The following is a 19,899-nucleotide window of genomic DNA, read 5'->3' on the forward strand; positions in this document are numbered from 1 at the left end:
AACTGAGAAAAAGGGCATGTCTTTAGTTGCACTCGGGATGCTTCGTGTCTTCTGATAATGATTTGAGAAGATAAGAGTGATGAAACAGAGGAGAGACTGAGGGCACAGGGAAACAGGCAGGGCATGTGAGGAAAGCAAAAGTAGACACAGAGGCATAAATGTTGGGTCAGTAGAGTAAAGCAGGGAAGATAAACAAGAAGGAGAAAGGAGACCACATGGCAGACAGGTGGAAGGTAAGGCCACAGAGAGGCAGGAGCAAGGAGACTGCTGGATGGGTCACTGGGTACCACCGAGTCACTTCCATCACTTCTCACAAATGAGAACATTTACAACCCAATTGTGGGTTTCAGTTCTGCAAGGCGAAAAGCTACTACATATTTTAGCCAGACTACAGACTTTCTTCTAAGCCAGGACTCCTTTTTCAGCAGTTAGTGCAATAGAGGAGGTTGGGCAGATGTAGACAAGAGCAGGGAGAAAACCTGGAAGCCAGACAGTGGGAGAGATGGAGGGGAAGTGAGAGACCCCGTGGGAGGCTGTGGCAAAGGGAGGCAGTGGGGCTTCTCTTGTAGGGACGTGGGCAGAGGGAGAGGTTTGTCTGTGTGTGGGAAGGGAAGTGGGATGACAGTGCTAGAGGGTGTGGGGAGGGGTGCTGTTGTCTGAGTTCTGAGGGCAGGTGTCCTGCAGAGCCACCGTTCCCCGACAGAGCTCCAATGCTCCCCCTGCTCCTGCTCCTGCTCCTCTTCAGGGAGCTCTGCTGCCCTGGGGAGAGCACAGCGGGTAAGAAGAGCTCAGGTGGGAGGATACCTAGGGTAGGGCACAGGAGGGTGGAGAGGAAGCTCTGGGGAGGACCTGGGAAAGGGAGCAGTGTTGCTGTAGGATGCCCCTGGAGTCTGCCTTCTAGGCTACTTCCAGGCCCAGAATTCTTGTCTACAGTCCCAATTTCTGTCTCTGATATTGGGGATAGGAATTCGGCCCAGGGGAGAAGCGGTAGTGGGATATGAGTAACTATCTCCATCCTTCCTCTCCTCTCTGGGCTTCTCTTCTTCCTGTGGCATCTCATCTCCCATCTGTTTGCACTCACTCTACTTGCCATTCCCCTCTCTCTCAGCTCCCCAAACTCTAGGATCCCATCATCCAGCAGCAGTAGAGCCCCTCTCCTTCCACATGCTCCAGATCTCCTCATTTGCCAACCACAGCTGGGTGCACACCCAGGGCCCAGGCTGGCTGGGCGAGCTGCAGACTCACTCCTGGGATGATGTTGTGGGCACCATCCTCTCTCTGTGGCTGTGGGCCCAGGGAGATCTTAGCAACGAGGAGGTGAAGAACTTACCGGTGCTGCTCCAGTTGTACTTGCATGGTTTTGCCAGGGAATTTAAGGCCTTTGCCAGTCAATTTCAGTTTGAATGTGAGTTCATTGTTCTGAGCTAATAATTTGCCCGGGGCTCCAACCACCTTCCAAAGGGGAATATAGTGTACAAGCTCTGAGCATCATCCAACCTTCCTGACCTCGTTTCCTGTCTCCCTTTGTCTCCCACTCCCTCCTCTGCTGCACCCATCACTCCCCTCCCAATATACAGGGCAGGGCCTGCATGTACATACATCCACATGCCCCTGAATGTACCCTCAGGTTCTGGCTCCTTGGAATGGTTTTTTCTTCTTGATTTTCTGCCCGTCATTGCTGGCCTAAGACTTACTCTTTCCCACCCAGTTTTCTGGCCTCTTTTCTCTTTAGCCTGAGTGTTCATGTGGCCTGTCCTGTACCTACCACTCTCATATGAGTTCTTCTTGACTAGACTTCCCATCTATCCCGTCCCCAATAATTATTTCAAAGTACCTTTATTATCTTCAAATTTGTTTTCCACAAATTTCTTTCTCCTTTTCCACCTAAACTCTAGTCTTCCCTATGATTTCCTAGCAAATTTTCCTTCCCTTGAATCTCATTACTCTCTAAATTGTTTATTTTTCTTTCCTGTCATTCTTTCCATATTGATTCTCTCTTTCCTCTCTATCCTCAGACCCTTTCAAGGTCCACATGTCAGCCAGCTATAAAATGCATGCTGAGTAGCCCTGAGAAATCTTCATAAATGGGACATATCAAGGATCAGATTTCCTCAGTTTCCAAGGAAGTTCCTGGGTGCCATCTGCAGCAGCAGGGACTCAGGCCCAGAATGTCTGCAAGGTGCTCAATCACTACCAAGTTATTAAAGAAATAGTGCAGAGCATTCTTGGTCACACCTGCCCTCGATTTCTGGCAGGCCTCCTTGTAGCGGGAAAGTCAGACCTGGAAAGACAAGGTGAGCCCAACTCTCACTCCTGTCCTAGTCCTAGCCCTAGTGCTTTAACTTTTGTATTTGAATTTGCCCGTTCTCATTATCATTTTTTATTTCAGCTTATTATGGGGGTACAAAGGTTTAGGTTAAATATATTGCCCATGCCCCCCCATCCCCCCGAGTCAGAGCTTCAAGTGTGTCCATCCCCCAGACAGTGCACATCGCACTCATCATGTAGGTATATACCCATCCCCTCACCCCACCCCCATCCCCCCAAGTCAGAACATTCAAGCATGTCCATTCCCCAGACATGAGAGCTATAGGGTTAGATGTGTGGGTTTGGGATTGTTTCTTACACAAGAGAAAGGAGTGATTGCTCAAACTTCTAAAGCACTTGAATCCCTGAGCTCTGGCCGGGAGTTCCCCTTAAATTCTATTCTCCCCGTCTTCTCTTGTCCTTTGAAGACAGAGGCTGGGTGTCCACAGGTCCTAATCCCGGGCCTGGCCATCTGCTGCTGGTGTGCCACGTCTCAGGATTCTACCCAAAGCCCCTGTGGGTGAGGTGGATGCAGGATGAGCTGGAGCAGTCGGGCACTCAGCACAGTGACCTCCTGCCCAATACTGACGGGACGTGGTTTCAACAAGCAACCCTGGGTGTGGTGGCTGTGGAGGCGGCTGGCCTGTCTTGTCGGGTGAAGCACAGTAAAGTCAGGGACCATGACATAATCATCCACTGGGGTGAGAAGGAGCTGGGGCTCAGCTGGGAAGTCATGCATGACAGTCCTAGGGCTTTTGTGAGGAGCAGAGGAAATGGGTAGGATGCCTGGCACAAGAAGCATGAAATTGGGAGAATTCACATTAAGAAGCACAGAGAATGACAGCAGTTAAATTTAAAACAAATGGAAGTAGGGGATTAAGAGGCACTAAAGAGAAAAGAAGGGGTGAACTGGTGACTTGATGTAAGAGGGTTGGGGAGGAGTTAAAATGAGGGCTCTAGAAAGTACAAATGAAGACTCCAGGAGCCCCTTTGTGAAATGAGAAGGCTGAGCTGTGGTGGGACCAAGAGCATTTTATGGATTGACATTTGTATTTTGTCACCAACCAGAGGGATACCCCATCCTCCTGATATTGATCTGTTTGATGGTCATAGTTACCCTGGTCATATTGGTTGCAGCTGACTCATGGTTTAAAAAACAACAGTAAGCCTTTTTGTGTTCCTTGTTTCTTCAACCTCTAATTAACTCTTTCTTCTATCTTCTATCTTACTTTTTCTTCCCCCTTTCTCTCTGATTTTCTTTCTTGAGATTAAGATCATCTTCTTTTCCCACAGCTCAAATGAAATTTTATCTCTCTCCATGTTTCCTGCACTTCCTTTCCCATGGGAGCCAACACCCAGGACACCAGGGTTTCAGGACGTCAGCTCTGCTTGGCACAAGAATCGTGGATCATAAACAGATTCTTGAAGAAGTGGAAAACATGATAAACCAACTCTGAAAACATTAGTTTTATCTTATACATAGAATCCTTGTCTGTATCTTAAATATGTTTATGTCTAATAAAGAAAGCATGATTTTATTAAAACAGTTTGTTACAGCAAAGATCAGTTCCTTTTAGCAATATGTGGTGTGTTTTTTTTTTTTTTTTTTTTACATCTTCCAGAGGTATCTTTTCTACTTTGGCTGCATGCCTATTCTTCACTATTGATCCTTCCAAGTATAATTCAGATGCCTTTTTCTCATGGCAGCTTCGCAGGATTACCCAATTGAAAGCTCCTCTGTTCTCCCCAAAATTGAATGAATTTTCATACATACACTGATCTCTTCCTACCCTGAATAGTAGTTATTAAAGTTTTTGCTCTTTTCTTTTCTCTCAGTTGTTGAAAGTACGATTTACATGTTTGTGTGTATTCATGACCAACAGCCTTGTCTGAATTCAGGGCCAGCTTTATAAGCATGTGACCTGTGCAGGCACACGGGATCTCATGCTCTGAAGGGGCTCATGAGAGGTTCAATGCTCCACTGTTGTCATCTTGAAATTCTTAATCATGTTCAAAAAAGAGACATTACATTTTCGTTTTGCACAAATTATGTAAATGGTTCTGCCTGGAGGTACTGTTTCTCAATAAATGCTGACAAATAAATTGGGTGTCAGATCAAGTGATATTGTCTTAGTCCTTTCCCTCTTTGACATCCTTGCATCATTTGATTCTGCTCTTATTAAAACCCTTCCTCTCTCCCTTTGTCTCTCACCAAGGGGACAGGAGTCAGGTGGGTGCCTCAGACTCCACAGTGATTGGGGTGTTAATTCTCCTTCAGTGATATTTAGAGACAACAATAACATATTGACAACAATAACATTTTGACAAGAGCTGTCTCTTGTCAAAGTGAGGACAGGGTTGAACTGACATTCCTAATTCCCCGAGATTGTGTATGTTTACGTGTATCTGTGTGGATGTGCATATTCAGGGGAGAAGTTCATATTCTGATCAAGAAGAGGACATGGGGTTTGAGGACAATGGTAATGTGCAGAGGCAGGGTTATGCAATGAAGGAAAATAGTGATCAGAGGCCAGTTAAGCTATGTGTTTGCTTGTCTTTGTTATTTTTGTTTATTATTATTGTTGTTATCATTATTATTTACAGTTTGTTTTTTCTTTAGTTTTTAATGTGCATTCTTCAATTATCTAGTTAGTTGAGATACATTTGATTGAACCTATTGGAAATCCGAAAGCTGTTCGGGTACAGAGTTCATATAGATGTTCAGTCAACCTCTTCCCTTGGATGGTATAATTGAGCAGATTATGTGGATATTTTAGTGGAACTTTAAAACTCCATGCTGGGCATTTTCAAGTTATCAGACAAGTTTTCATAATCACATGTCCAGGCTGCACTCGTACCCATGGACAGCCATTGAGGCCAGCCTTTCCACTGTTGAGAGTCCAACACCTTCTGTAGAACGTATTCAAACAGCCTATCTAGAGGCAGGCCACCAGACTCCCGAGAAGAAGGTGGAATTTTAAGGGGTTGTTTGGAGTAATAAATGATGAATGTCAGAGTTTCATCAGATGGTGTAAGTCCCCTGGGGTTCACCTTTATGAAAATGAAGAGGTTCAAGCAGGGTCCTTTCAGTTTCTGGCACAAGGACTGTGGTGAAAATATATTTGTGATGTTTCCCATTTGAATAGACTTTGCCTCATGACTCTAGTTTTTTTGGTCTCAATAATTCTTGAACCCTTGATATGGCTACACTGACTTCTCTGTCACTGTGTCCAATCTTTCTCCATTGTGTATTATGCTCTGTGATACTAGATTTCTTTCTGTCCCTCACTTATGTTGAGCTTCTTCTCAGCTCAAGTGTCACCTCCCTAGACAGACCTTTACTGATCATTCAAAGTAAAGCAAAATATGACTTCACCTCAGTCATATTTGATTCCAATATTCTTTGATTATCTTGAATACTTAATCTATTTGAAATCACCTCATTTATTTTTATGTATTTATTGCCTTTGTTATCTACAATATAAGCACTGTAACATCCTGGATTTTATCTATTCTGCTGACATTTATATCCCAGTGCCTAGATGATAGTCTAACATATATTGGGTAATTAAAAATAGTTTTGTTGAATTCACAAATGACATTCAAGTTTGACTTGCCAGAGGAGATATTAGTGACACCAGTCTCTATCTGATAGGTTTTAGATTTGCAGGTACTATAATAATAATAATAGTCATGATAATAATAACAATATTGGGTCATTAGGAAATGTGCGAGTTTGAATCAAAAGTTTAGTTTATTATATCTCAAACAAGAAGCTATACAATTAATCAAAGTATGAGTCTAAACTATCGACACAGTTTTGCCATCTTAATGGTAGCTTGTTTATGTCAGCAGTGAAGAAGCCTAGAGAGGGAGTGGCAATGAGATGGTGAAAGGTGTTTTCCACAGCTTGTTGTGAATTGAATATTTTTCCTGGCAAAAAGTGGTCCAAAGCCTGGAAGAAGTGGTATAGTCAGTTGGCACAAAATCTGGTGAACATGGTGGATACCAGATTTAGAAAGTTTCCAAGTCCAACCTGTAGTTTGAGCAGTGTTGTTTGTGCAACATGTGGTGGAGCATTGTCTTGCAACAGGGTTAGCCTTTCTCTGTTGACCAGTCTCGGCTGCTTAATTGCCAGCATCTCATCATTTCATCCAAGAGGTTGCAGCAGACATCCACTGTGATTGATTGACCAGGTTTCATGAAGCTTTAGTGGATAACACCAGCGCTGTTCCACCAAACAGTCACTGCTAGTTTTTTTTTTGATGAATATTTAATTTTGGATTATGTTTCAACACTTCATCTTTATCTAGTCATTGTGCTGAATACTTGTGATTGTCAAAAAGAATACATTTTTCATCACACGTAACAATATGGTGTAGAAATGCTTTGCCTTTATGTCGCGACAGCAAAGAAAGGCAAGCTTCAAGACAATTTCTCTTGTGATGCTCATTTAATTCATGTGGTACCCAGGTATCCAGCCTCTTTACTGTGCTGATTTGTTTCAAATGGTCCAATATCGTTGGAATAGTAACATCAATCCTTGCTGCTAATTAACGCTTAGGTTGAGATGAATTCACGTCAACTACAGCTTTTAGCTCATCATCATCCAATTTGGTCTCAAGTTGCCCACATGGCTCATTTTCAAGACTAAAATCACCAGGATGGAACTTCTCAAACCATCGATATGATGTATGTTCATTAGCCACATCCAAAGGAGGCTTTGGTGACTTGGTATTCAGCAAGAATGATGAAACAAACAGAAGAAAGTTTGATCCTGAGAAACTAAAACAATAATGGGACCATTTATAGAAGAAAGTGAGAATGAGAAAATGATAAATGAGGAAAGAATATGAATTAGTTTTCATACTTTAAGGGCAAACTCTAAGTCCCAGAAATCCATAGGCACCTTCTGTGGGTCACTAGAGGTAGCAGCCCTGTCCCTTTAAGCACACCTCTTCCCTTGAACCAGAGCAGGTGCTGCATATTTATCTTTCTTCATTTACAGGTGATATACCTGGAGGCCTGAACTCCTGTTTAAGTTCATGTTGCTCCACTTCATCAAGTCTTTTATACACTCAGCTTACCTCATTCATTAGGTAGAAGATACCAGACAGGCATTCTCCAAAGCCATGGTTTATCCAGGGCCTGTTGCTACCACACTCTTCTGAGCCAAAGAAACAGTCAGGAGAATAAACAGACAACCTACAGAATGGGAAAAAATTTTTGCATACTACACATCAGATAAAGGACTGATAACAAGAATCTATTTAGAACTCGGGAAAATCAGTAAGAAAAAATCAAACAACCCTATCAAAAAGTGGGCAAACGACATGAATAGAAATTTTTCAAAAGAAGATATAAGAATGGCTAACAAACATACAAAAAAATTCTCAACATCCCTAATCATCAGGGAAATGCAAATCAAAACCACAATGAGATATCACTTAACTCCAGTGAGAATGGCCTTTATCAAAAAGTCCCAAAACAACACATGTTGGCATGGATGTGGAGACACAGGAACACTCATATGCTGCTGGTGGGACTGCAAACTAGTGCAACCCCTGTGGAAAGCATTATGAAGATACCTTAAACAGATTCAAGTAGACCTACCATTTGATCCAGCAATCCCACTATAGGGCATCTACCCAAAGGAACAAAAGTCATTCTATAAAAAAGACACCTGTACCCGAATGTTTATAGCAGCACAATTCACAATAGCAAAGATGTGGAAATAATCCAAATGCCCATCAATTCATGAGTGGATTAGTAAATTGTGGTATATGTATGCCGTGGAGTACTACTCAGCTATAAGAAATAACGGTGATGTAGAATCCCTTTTGTTCTCGTGGATAGAGTTGGAACACATTCTATTAAGTGAAGTATCCCAAGAATGGAAAAACAAGCACCACATGTACTCACCAGCAAATTGGTTTCCCTGATCATCACCTAAGTGCACATTTGGGAATGACACCAATTGGGTATCGGACTGAGGTGGGAGGTGGGGGGAGGGGATGGGTGTATAACTACATGATGAGTGCATTGCTCACTGTCTGCGGAATGGACACGCTTGAATGTTCTGACTCGGGGAGATGGGCGGGACATGGGCAATATGTATAACCTGAACTTTTGTACCCCCATGATAAGCTGAAATAAATAAAAAAATAAAAAAGCAAAGGGGGACTCCTGGAGTCTTCATTTGTACTTTCTAGAGCCCTCATTTTAACTCCTCCCCAACCCTCTTACATCAAGTCACCAGTTCACCCCTTCTTTTCTCTTTAGTGCCTCTTAATCCCCTACTTCCATTTGTTTTAAATTTAACTGCTGTCATTCTCTGTGCTTCTTAATGTGAATTCTCCCAATTTCATGCTTCTTGTGCCAGGCATCCTACCCATTTCCTCTGCTCCTCACAAAAGCCCTAGGACTGTCATGCATGACTTCCCAGCTGAGCCCCAGCTCCTTCTCACCCCAGTGGATGATTATGTCATGGTCCCTGACTTTACTGTGCTTCACCCGACAAGACAGGCCAGCCGCCTCCACAGCCACCACACCCAGGGTTGCTTGTTGAAACCACGTCCCGTCAGTATTGGGCAGGAGGTCACTGTGCTGAGTGCCCGACTGCTCCAGCTCATCCTGCATCCACCTCACCCACAGGGGCTTTGGGTAGAATCCTGAGACGTGGCACACCAGCAGCAGATGGCCAGGCCTGGGATTAGGACCTGTGGACACCCAGCCTCTGTCTTCAAAGGACAAGAGAAGACGGGGAGAATAGAATTTAAGGGGAACTCCCGGCCAGAGCTCAGGGATTCAAGTGCTTTAGAAGTTTGAGCAATCACTCCTTTCTCTTGTGTAAGAAACAATCCCAAACCCACACATCTAACCCTATAGCTCTCATGTCTGGGGAATGGACATGCTTGAATGTTCTGACTTGGGGGGATGGGGGTGGGGTGAGGGGATGGGTATATACCTACATGATGAGTGCGATGTGCACTGTCTGGGGGATGGACACACTTGAAGCTCTGACTCGGGGGGATGGGGGGGCATGGGCAATATATTTAACCTAAACCTTTGTACCCCCATAATAAGCTGAAATAAAAAATGATAATGAGAACGGGCAAATTCAAATACAAAAGTTAAAGCACTAGGGCTAGGACTAGGACAGGAGTGAGAGTTGGGCTCACCTTGTCTTTCCAGGTCTGACTTTCCCGCTACAAGGAGGCCTGCCAGAAATCGAGGGCAGGTGTGACCAAGAATGCTCTGCACTATTTCTTTAATAACTTGGTAGTGATTGAGCACCTTGCAGACATTCTGGGCCTGAGTCCCTGCTGCTGCAGATGGCACCCAGGAACTTCCTTGGAAACTGAGGAAATCTGATCCTTGATATGTCCCATTTATGAAGATTTCTCAGGGCTACTCAGCATGCATTTTATAGCTGGCTGACATGTGGACCTTGAAAGGGTCTGAGGATAGAGAGGAAAGAGAGAATCAATATGGAAAGAATGACAGGAAAGAAAAATAAACAATTTAGAGAGTAATGAGATTCAAGGGAAGGAAAATTTGCTAGGAAATCATAGGGAAGACTAGAGTTTAGGTGGAAAAGGAGAAAGAAATTTGTGGAAAACAAATTTGAAGATAATAAAGGTACTTTGAAATAATTATTGGGGACGGGATAGATGGGAAGTCTAGTCAAGAAGAACTCATATGAGAGTGGTAGGTACAGGACAGGCCACATGAACACTCAGGCTAAAGAGAAAAGAGGCCAGAAAACTGGGTGGGAAAGAGTAAGTCTTAGGCCAGCAATGACGGGCAGAAAATCAAGAAGAAAAAACCATTCCAAGGAGCCAGAACCTGAGGGTACATTCAGGGGCATGTGGATGTATGTACATGCAGGCCCTGCCCTGTATATTGGGAGGGGAGTGATGGGTGCAGCAGAGGAGGGAGTGGGAGACAAAGGGAGACAGGAAACGAGGTCAGGAAGGTTGGATGATGCTCAGAGCTTGTACACTATATTCCCCTTTGGAAGGTGGTTGGAGCCCCGGGCAAATTATTAGCTCAGAACAATGAACTCACATTCAAACTGAAATTGACTGGCAAAGGCCTTAAATTCCCTGGCAAAACCATGCAAGTACAACTGGAGCAGCACCGGTAAGTTCTTCACCTCCTCGTTGCTAAGATCTCCCTGGGCCCACAGCCACAGAGAGAGGATGGTGCCCACAACATCATCCCAGGAGTGAGTCTGCAGCTCGCCCAGCCAGCCTGGGCCCTGGGTGTGCACCCAGCTGTGGTTGGCAAATGAGGAGATCTGGAGCATGTGGAAGGAGAGGGGCTCTACTGCTGCTGGATGATGGGATCCTAGAGTTTGGGGAGCTGAGAGAGAGGGGAATGGCAAGTAGAGTGAGTGCAAACAGATGGGAGATGAGATGCCACAGGAAGAAGAGAAGCCCAGAGAGGAGAGGAAGGATGGAGATAGTTACTCATATCCCACTACCGCTTCTCCCCTGGGCCGAATTCCTATCCCCAATATCAGAGACAGAAATTGGGACTGTAGACAAGAATTCTGGGCCTGGAAGTAGCCTAGAAGGCAGACTCCAGGGGCATCCTACAGCAACACTGCTCCCTTTCCCAGGTCCTCCCCAGAGCTTCCTCTCCACCCTCCTGTGCCCTACCCTAGGTATCCTCCCACCTGAGCTCTTCTTACCCGCTGTGCTCTCCCCAGGGCAGCAGAGCTCCCTGAAGAGGAGCAGGAGCAGGAGCAGGGGGAGCATTGGAGCTCTGTCGGGGAACGGTGGCTCTGCAGGACACCTGCCCTCAGAACTCAGACAACAGCACCCCTCCCCACACCCTCTAGCACTGTCATCCCACTTCCCTTCCCACACACAGACAAACCTCTCCCTCTGCCCACGTCCCTACAAGAGAAGCCCCACTGCCTCCCTTTGCCACAGCCTCCCACGGGGTCTCTCACTTCCCCTCCATCTCTCCCACTGTCTGGCTTCCAGGTTTTCTCCCTGCTCTTGTCTACATCTGCCCAACCTCCTCTATTGCACTAACTGCTGAAAAAGGAGTCCTGGCTTAGAAGAAAGTCTGTAGTCTGGCTAAAATATGTAGTAGCTTTTCGCCTTGCAGAACTGAAACCCACAATTGGGTTGTAAATGTTCTCATTTGTGAGAAGTGATGGAAGTGACTCGGTGGTACCCAGTGACCCATCCAGCAGTCTCCTTGCTCCTGCCTCTCTGTGGCCTTACCTTCCACCTGTCTGCCATGTGGTCTCCTTTCTCCTTCTTGTTTATCTTCCCTGCTTTACTCTACTGACCCAACATTTATGCCTCTGTGTCTACTTTTGCTTTCCTCACATGCCCTGCCTGTTTCCCTGTGCCCTCAGTCTCTCCTCTGTTTCATCACTCTTATCTTCTCAAATCATTATCAGAAGACACGAAGCATCCCGAGTGCAACTAAAGACATGCCCTTTTTCTCAGTTTCCTCTGCCAGACCACCTGTCACTGTAGAAATGGTCCACGAGTGGACTTGCCATGGAGGTGGAAAGCGGGAGCGCAGGTGGATTCACCCATGTTGTGTGGGTTGGTCTGGAGGGAGCACACAGGAGCCTGGGATCCCCACCCAAATGACACGAGCATGTCTAGAAGCCTGTGGACTAGCTTCACCTTGGCAAGGAAGAGAGCAAGGGCAGGCATGAAGGCTCCCCTGTACAGTTCATGGCCTGGGAGCACAGGTATCGAGTCTTTATTTTTGTTCCTTTTTTACTGATATTTGTCACAATAGCCTGAAAGTGGTTGAAATACGATTCCTTTGTTTGACTTTCATGCATTTACTCAAATGACATGTACTCAGAGGCCACCTAGTTTCAAAAAATTACCAGACACTAAGAAAACATAACACAAAATCCAACCTCAGCCCTCTACTTTTCTCTCAGAAAAGGCTTACGGAACAGTGGTCAGAGTTATTTAAAAAGGTCCAAACCCAGGATCATCTTTGTCTTGTTTCTAAATTCAAGGGTTAAAGAAAAATCTTATAAAGTTTCACACAAAAAATACTGGCTATTTACAAAGAAGAGAATGGCACTGGCTTCGGATGCCTCATGTGTGATGCAGTGGAAAAATATTGCAGAATTCTGAGGTAAGGTCAGTGATCCTAAATTCTTTACTCAGGTAAATTATTATTCTCCTACAAGGGAAAAATTAATGCATATCTCAGTACTCAATACTCAATACTGAACTCAAAAAAATATTCCATATAACAAGAAACCAAAAATTAATTTGAATGAAGAACTGAAGAAGTGATGCAAAAAAGACTGTTATAAAATTATTTTCAAGAGTAGAGTTATTTCTAAATAATTGTTTACCATGTACTTCTTAAATTTAACACAAATGTTCAGTATTTAACAAAAAAAGTTACTAATTAGGGAATTAAATTTCACATTATTTTACCAAAATGTGGGGGGCGGAGGATGAAAGAAAAGGTGAAAAACAAGCTTTATTTTAAATCATGTCTTATTAGTTATGAAGTAGAATAAAAAATGCAAGCAATCAGAGAAATTGGTTATGTTATGATGTTTGTAGACTAGGTTTAATCCAAGAGACAGAAAGCACAAACATTTTGCTCATATCTCCCAAACACTTAAAATGTCAAAAACACTGTTATTTTTTAAAAAATGACAAAATGCATTATATTATGCTGGAAATCAATAAAGGAGTCCAACTGCTGATAAGAAATGTTACAGAAGAACTTCAGAAATGAAAAGCACATACATGGTTTCAAATCCACAGCCCAAAAGGCATGCAGAAAAAAAATATATATATAAGGGGATGTCTATAAAAAATACACATATAAATTAAAACATACAAAATTTAATGGCAATTAATTAGATAATTAATTATTACCACTAGTTTCACTGAGTTTCGGGCTGCAAGAGAATTTGGTTCCATTATAGTAACCCAATAACTGCTCTCTTAGCACAATGGTTTCCTTGTTGGGGAGACACCTCAGCTTGGAAACACATACTATCAGGGCATAGTGTGAATTATTGGTTCTTGGGGCACTCAAGGTTCAAGAAGGACCAGACACACACCAAAGTAAGGCAAACACAAAAATGAGGTTTAGTGAGGAGAGAAAGGTAGGATTATAGAGCAAGAGCAAGATATAGGTGTACAGAGCAAGATACAAACCCCACAGATGATGACCCGACCCACAGTCGTAGCAAAAGAGAGGGAGCTTGGTCTTGCTCTGGGTCTTGTTTTATTGTGCCTGGGTAGTGACCTCCCCATGGCTCAGACATCACCATGGGACCACTTTCATCAGACAGTTGGGAGTTAAATGAGCACAGTCTTACTGTGCATGCAGATCTCCCATCAGCCTCTCTGAGAGCCCATTTGGAGAGGTGAACTGCAAAGGCACCCACTTTCATCCCTAGAATTCCCAGAATTCCTCACTATCTACATACCAAAACTGTACTTGCAGGAGAAGGAGAGCAGGGACTCAGGCAACTAGACCTCCTGCAGCACCTCCTTTGTTCTTGCTTGAATGGAAGAGTCAATTGTATCACATGCCCACAGAGGCTGGGGAGGTTATTTTGAGTGGTAGTCTCCTAGTTCCACGAAGTTGAGCTCAATTTTACTATTTATTTTAAATTTTATCAGAAAAAGCATAAGATTCTATGTATTTTACTAAAGATTAATGAAAAGGATAAATGTCTTGCTATATAGTAAAACATATTAGAGAGTTGGTATTAAAACAGATGAAAGATGTACAGAGATTTATAATATAGAAGTGAGTACTGGAGCTATGGGACCAAATAAAAGAGCCAAGACAAGAGAAGTAGGAAAGCCCTGTTTATGGGATGTAATGTATGTCATGCTAAAGAATTGCCTTTTGTTTCTCAACCAAGTGAAGCGTCTTAAACATGAGAATGATGTGGCTAAGTTGATATTTAGGAAAATTTTCTAAATCCCAGTGAGATCCACTAGAGAATGTAGCAGAGGGGGATAAGACCAAGAGAGCAGATGACTTTAGTGCAGTAGTGAGAATGGAGAGGAATGGAAATAACAAATATATTACGAATGTAATTGGGATTAATCTAAGAATTGTGACTGGGAGGAGATAAGGTGGTGCCATCCACGAAGGCAGAGAACACAGGTTTGGGAAAGACAGGACTGAGATGTACAGTTCAGTTTGGGTCATGTTGAGACTGAGACTCCAGCTGGAGGTAGTTGGGTGGTTCCTGGCACGTCAGTTTTTGCATGGACTACACAGACCCCTCAAAGCACAGGGTGCCACAGAAAGAACTGTGGGCTTCTACAAATGTGCCCATCCCCTGCAAATTATATTTTTAAGTTAAATATAATAATATTACCATCTGCGTCTTAGAAAATGTTCATGTATCTTAAAGTATGTTCATTTAGTCATTCTTTCAGTCATTAAATATTTATTGAGCACTTACTACATGCCAGACATTTTATTAGGAACTGAAACTATAATAGCAGATTAAATTAAGAGTGGGGAGAATGGTATATACTTCTTGTCCTGATAGAGTTTAGCCTGAGTAAAAAGAATCATACAAATGAATACACAAACACAATTGCCATAAGTGCTGAATTTAGAAGTATACAGCGCTATGATAACAAATGACAGGAAAAACAGACCACGTCAGAGACGTCAAAAGAGTCCCAGCAAGTGAAGACAGCCCTGAGATCTGAGGGAAGAATAGGAGTAAACCTGCAAAAGAGAACACAGTACACGCAAACACCCAGTAAATAGAGGGAGTGTATCACATCTGAGGAACTGAAAAAAGGCCACAGTTCACATGAATTTCATAATACAAAACTTTTCAAATATTACTAAAATCTGCTTCTCTGTTTTAAGTATATCTTTTCTTGAAAAATATGGGCAAAAGATAATTTGAAAATGATCATGATTTGAATTCTGTAATATAATCTAGAGAAAGTTGTCTCATGTCCACATTTAAGTAACATGTTCAGGAGATCTGTCATCTGATAAAGACACCTGCAAATTTCAGACAAACTCAGTAACGGATGTGTCAGAGCTCATTCTCCTACCAAGCTATTGAGTTATCAGGTCCCTATGTGCTGGTAAGCCAACACTTACAGAATGACATCCTCTTTGGTAAACTCTGGGTAACACATGATCTCCCTCCCTGCCACCCCACCATGTTAGGCAGATGGAAGCTAATACTTGAGTGCTTCACTTACAGTACACCTCCATCCAGAAGGCCTCCAAAGCCATGTGAAACATCCAGATGGACCTGTGCTGAAGTTATTTTTTATCTGTACATGACACTAAATTCTTAGATAAGTGGGAATGTTCAGAATGCCTGCTAAGACCATGCAGACAAATAAGTGCTGCAGCAAGTCTGACCCCTTAATTTCTCTAGTGCAGACAATTTCTAGAATGGTGGAATAAGAAGTCTTGGCGAATCCTCTCTGCCCAAGCAACGCTAATCCTGGACAGAATGTTCAAAAACAATTATTTCGAGACTCTGGTAATAGATCAAAGGCATACAACAAATGGAGAAGTGTTTATTCTACAACACTGCTGAACTTAGGGTAAGCACACCTGTAAGCACAACTCCTCCACATGCCAAGTACCTTCACTGCATTGTACCAGGGCAGGGAAGCCCATGGAAACCAGAAGCTTCCCTGCTGGAGTGGCTAAGTTAATTTAGAGAGCAGTAAGGGAAGAAACAAACCCAGGAGCATCATCAGAAAGAGTAGCAAACTCTGGCAAACAAATGGGAAAGGTTAAGTTCCCAGCTACCCTGAGGGGATAACACTCAATGGGCAAGCTACATACCTGCAGATCAGCCAGAGAATCTAGAGAGAGATCCTGGGAACAAAATGTCCATGGTCTTGAGACTTGAGAAGCTCCCGTGCATTCCTGGCCATCTGGAACGATCTGCGCATGTGCGAGGCTGCACACACGCTCAAGAGAGACCAGAATTCACCATGCCTGGCTCTCTGCAACTCCCTGGATGAAGGCTTGCGCAAGTCCTGCGAGGAGACAAAAAAAAAAAAGTGGCGCAGAAAGCAAAAGTCAGGGAAGACTTGCAAATCTCCTGAACTTGGAATGGATTTGCCAAGCCAAGCATAGATCCATTTACCAAGGCTAGAATAACTTACTGACTCAAAGTGTTTGAGCACAACCTCAGACCAATCACAGGGTGACCACTAAGCTATGTTGACATAGGGGTGACCTCTAAGAAACCAGGCTTTTTAGAAAAACAAGAATTTTTTAAATGATCTGAGACATCAGCAGCTGCACAATGTGGGGGACTCACAGACAGTACAGAATCAGTGCAGGCGAGTCACTAAACATACAAACAAACCTCAACAGCAATAGCGATGAAGGAATCAGAATCGATATATCATATGATCTATGACATCCATTTTTCAATAACAAAAAAGAGGCCTGGAAACAAAGAGGAACTCTGACTGTACACAGACAGAAAAAAAGAAGTGAATACAATCTGCCTTTGACATTGCTCAGGTTTTGGACCTAGCAGAAAGACTTCAAAGCTCTCATTACATACATTCAAAGACCAAATCTCATATGTAAGAATTAAAGGAAACAACAATAAACCATTAAATAGAGCATATTATTAAAGACACAGGTTATTTTTATTAAAAATGAAACTAAAAAGAAATTCTAAAGTCAAAAGTTATGATTAATTTTTAGCAGGATGCAAGATAAACATGCCAAAATCAAATATATTTCTAAATACTAACCATAAATCATCCAAAATGAAATTAGGAAAGTGATTTCATTCACAAAAGGCTCAAAAAGCATAAAATATCTAAGAACTAATTTAATAAAAGAAATGTAAGTTATGTGTACTGAAAACTACAAAATATGGCTAAGAGAAGTTAAAGATCTAAACAAATGAAGGATCATTTCATACATTCATAATAGTATGAAAATTAATAACAATAAATTAAAAGAATAAAATTAACAAAAAGGTAAAATATGTATTCATTTTATATCTATATATGTTATAAACAACTCACTTTGGTTTTTTTGCCAATTAAGTGATTTTTATATTTTTTACTTTTTTTGCTGAATATTATTTTGAGTAAGTAGAGTTTAATGGGAAATTATATACTATAGTATTACTACATTTATTTGTCAGGTTGTCTTTTTAATCTACCTAAGTTACTTAATTATTTTCATTTTAAGTTAATTTTCTACTGCTTAATTTATTCTGTGAACAAAATTATGGCATCTGGAAATAATATTTTCATCTTTCATTATTTTTATCCTTTATTGTTATTTACCTATAGTCAATGACAGACAACTTTGTCCAGTTTCTACTTTTAATATTTAATCTTACAATTTTTTTGTAATTAAGTGTATTTTTTATACTTTGGTTATAGCTACTCTAAACCATAAAAGGAAATTGAGTTTTACTCCATACTGGTAAAATGTTTCCTTTTTTAAAATCAATATATGTTTAATTTTATTGAGTGCCTTATCAGCCCTCAATAAAACTAAATACGATCTGCAAATCCGCTTAAAATAGACAAGTACATTAATGAATATTATAATGCTCGATTATTCTTACACTCCTGGTAAAAACACTATGTGATAGATATAAATTTTATTTACTTAAAATCATAAGTGAAATTGGATAATAGCTATTGGATGTTTGGTTTATTTGTGTGCTTTGTTTTTGTTGTGTGATTTGTTTGTCATCAAGTATTCTTGTCAAGTTGCTGAGGTTTTGTGTTGTGATAATGTTAGCTTCATAAAGTGACTTCAACTGTTTTCTGTCTTTTTCAATACCTGAAACTGTCCATCACAGATGAGCCTAGTTTCTTTGGATCAGTTAAAACTTTGACTTCAGGCTCAATTTTTATGTCAACTGGTAAATTTAGAGTTTCTTCTTCTTTTATTTTCGTTTTATTTTCATCATTTATAATTTTCAATAAAATTTTCCGTCTCATTTTGACTTCAAATTACCTGACATAAAGTTGTACATAGTCTTCTCTTACTAAGTTTTACTCTTTACTGCATCTGTTAGTACTCATCTTTTACAGAAGGGGAGAGAATATTCACATTACACATCCGAAAAAAGGCTAACTAGAATCTATATGGAACTCAGGAAAATCAGCAAGAAAAAATCAAACAACCGTATCAAAAAGTGGGCAAAGGACAAGAACAGAACTTTTTCAAAAGAAGACAGAATAATGGCCAACAAACATATTAAAAAATGCTCAACATCTCTAGTCATCAGGGAAATGCAAATCAAAACCACAGTGAGATACCACTTATCCCCAGCCTTTATCAAAAAGTCTCAAAACAATAAATGTTGGCGTGGGTGCTGAGAGACTGGAACACTCATACACTGCTGGTGGGACTGCAAACTACTGCAACCTCTGTGGAAAGCAATATGGACATACCCCAAAGAGATACAAGTAGAACTACCATTTGATCCAGAAATCCCATTACTGGGTATCTACCAAAAAGAACAAAAAGACATTCTATAAAAAAGACATGTGCACCCGAATGTTTATAGCAGCACAATTCACAATTGCAAAGATGTGGAAACAACCCAAGTGCCCATCAATATATGAGTGGATTAATAAAATGTGGCATATGTATACTATGGAGTACTATACAGCAACAAGAAACAATGGTGATACAGCACCTCTTGTATTATCCTGGATAGAGTTGGAACCCATTCTACTAAGTGAAGTATCCTGGGAATGGAAAAATAAACACCACATGTACTCACTATCAAATTGGTTTTAACTGATCATCACCTAAGTGCACATATAGGAATAGCATTCATCGGGTGTCAGGCAGATGGGAGTGGGGAGGAGGGGATGGGTGTATACATACATACTGAGTGCCATACGCACCGTCTGGGGGATGGAAATGCTTGAAGCTCTGACTGGGCGGGGCAAGGGCAATATACGTAACCTAAATATTTGTACCCCCATAATATGCTGAAATAAAAAAAAAATCAAAACACCAAAGGTCAAGAGCTATTAAAGAGAAGGTGACATACCGGAAGCAAATGCCATTGGCACTCAAAAATTGCTATGGTATAAGATAAATCTGCCTGGATTATAAATAGAAGTATTTATAATATTTGATTCTAGAATTTGGGTCTATAGTTCTGTAGTACACATGGCATTTAAAATGCTTTCCCTTCATGTAAGTGAATATCAACACACACATACCCACAGAAACAGACACACACACACTCACACACAACCAGATTAGAATGTAGGGCAAGGGACATCAGGCAAGGAGGGTGAGATAAGAAAGAGGAGACATTGAGAACATTAGGAAGGGGCAATGACAGGGGCCAGAGAAGTCAGGGGAACAGGGAGGGAGGAAGGTTTACTTGGGTGGATAAACCAAAACACTCCTTCTATGTTAAAGCAGACTAGAAGATAAAAGATTGTATAATATCATCCTCCTATATTACAGATGTAGGACTAGAGGCTGAAGAAGGTGAAATGACCTTTCAGAATCACATGGGGGATTTTCCAAGGTGGTCTGAAGGAAGCAGAGGACACAGACAGCAGGTGGAAGTCAGGGAGGTAAGAGAAAGTCTAG

At 41.8% G+C, this 19,899-nt stretch overlaps 1 protein-coding gene across 1 annotated transcript; it reads left to right on the forward strand.

Annotated features, from left to right (window-relative positions):
* Positions 1-710: 710 nt before the first annotated feature.
* On the forward strand, positions 711-3,750 carry LOC138390347 (T-cell surface glycoprotein CD1e, membrane-associated-like). The gene is given in 5 exon segments (XM_069479220.1): positions 711-777; positions 1,109-1,409; positions 2,740-2,972; positions 3,376-3,482; positions 3,649-3,750. Coding segments are annotated over 5 exon segments (810 nt in total).
* The last annotated feature ends 16,149 nt before the right edge of the window (positions 3,751-19,899 follow it).

This window comes from Eulemur rufifrons, chromosome 8 (assembly GCF_041146395.1).
Source record: "Eulemur rufifrons isolate Redbay chromosome 8, OSU_ERuf_1, whole genome shotgun sequence".
Taxonomy (NCBI): domain Eukaryota; kingdom Metazoa; phylum Chordata; class Mammalia; order Primates; family Lemuridae; genus Eulemur; species Eulemur rufifrons.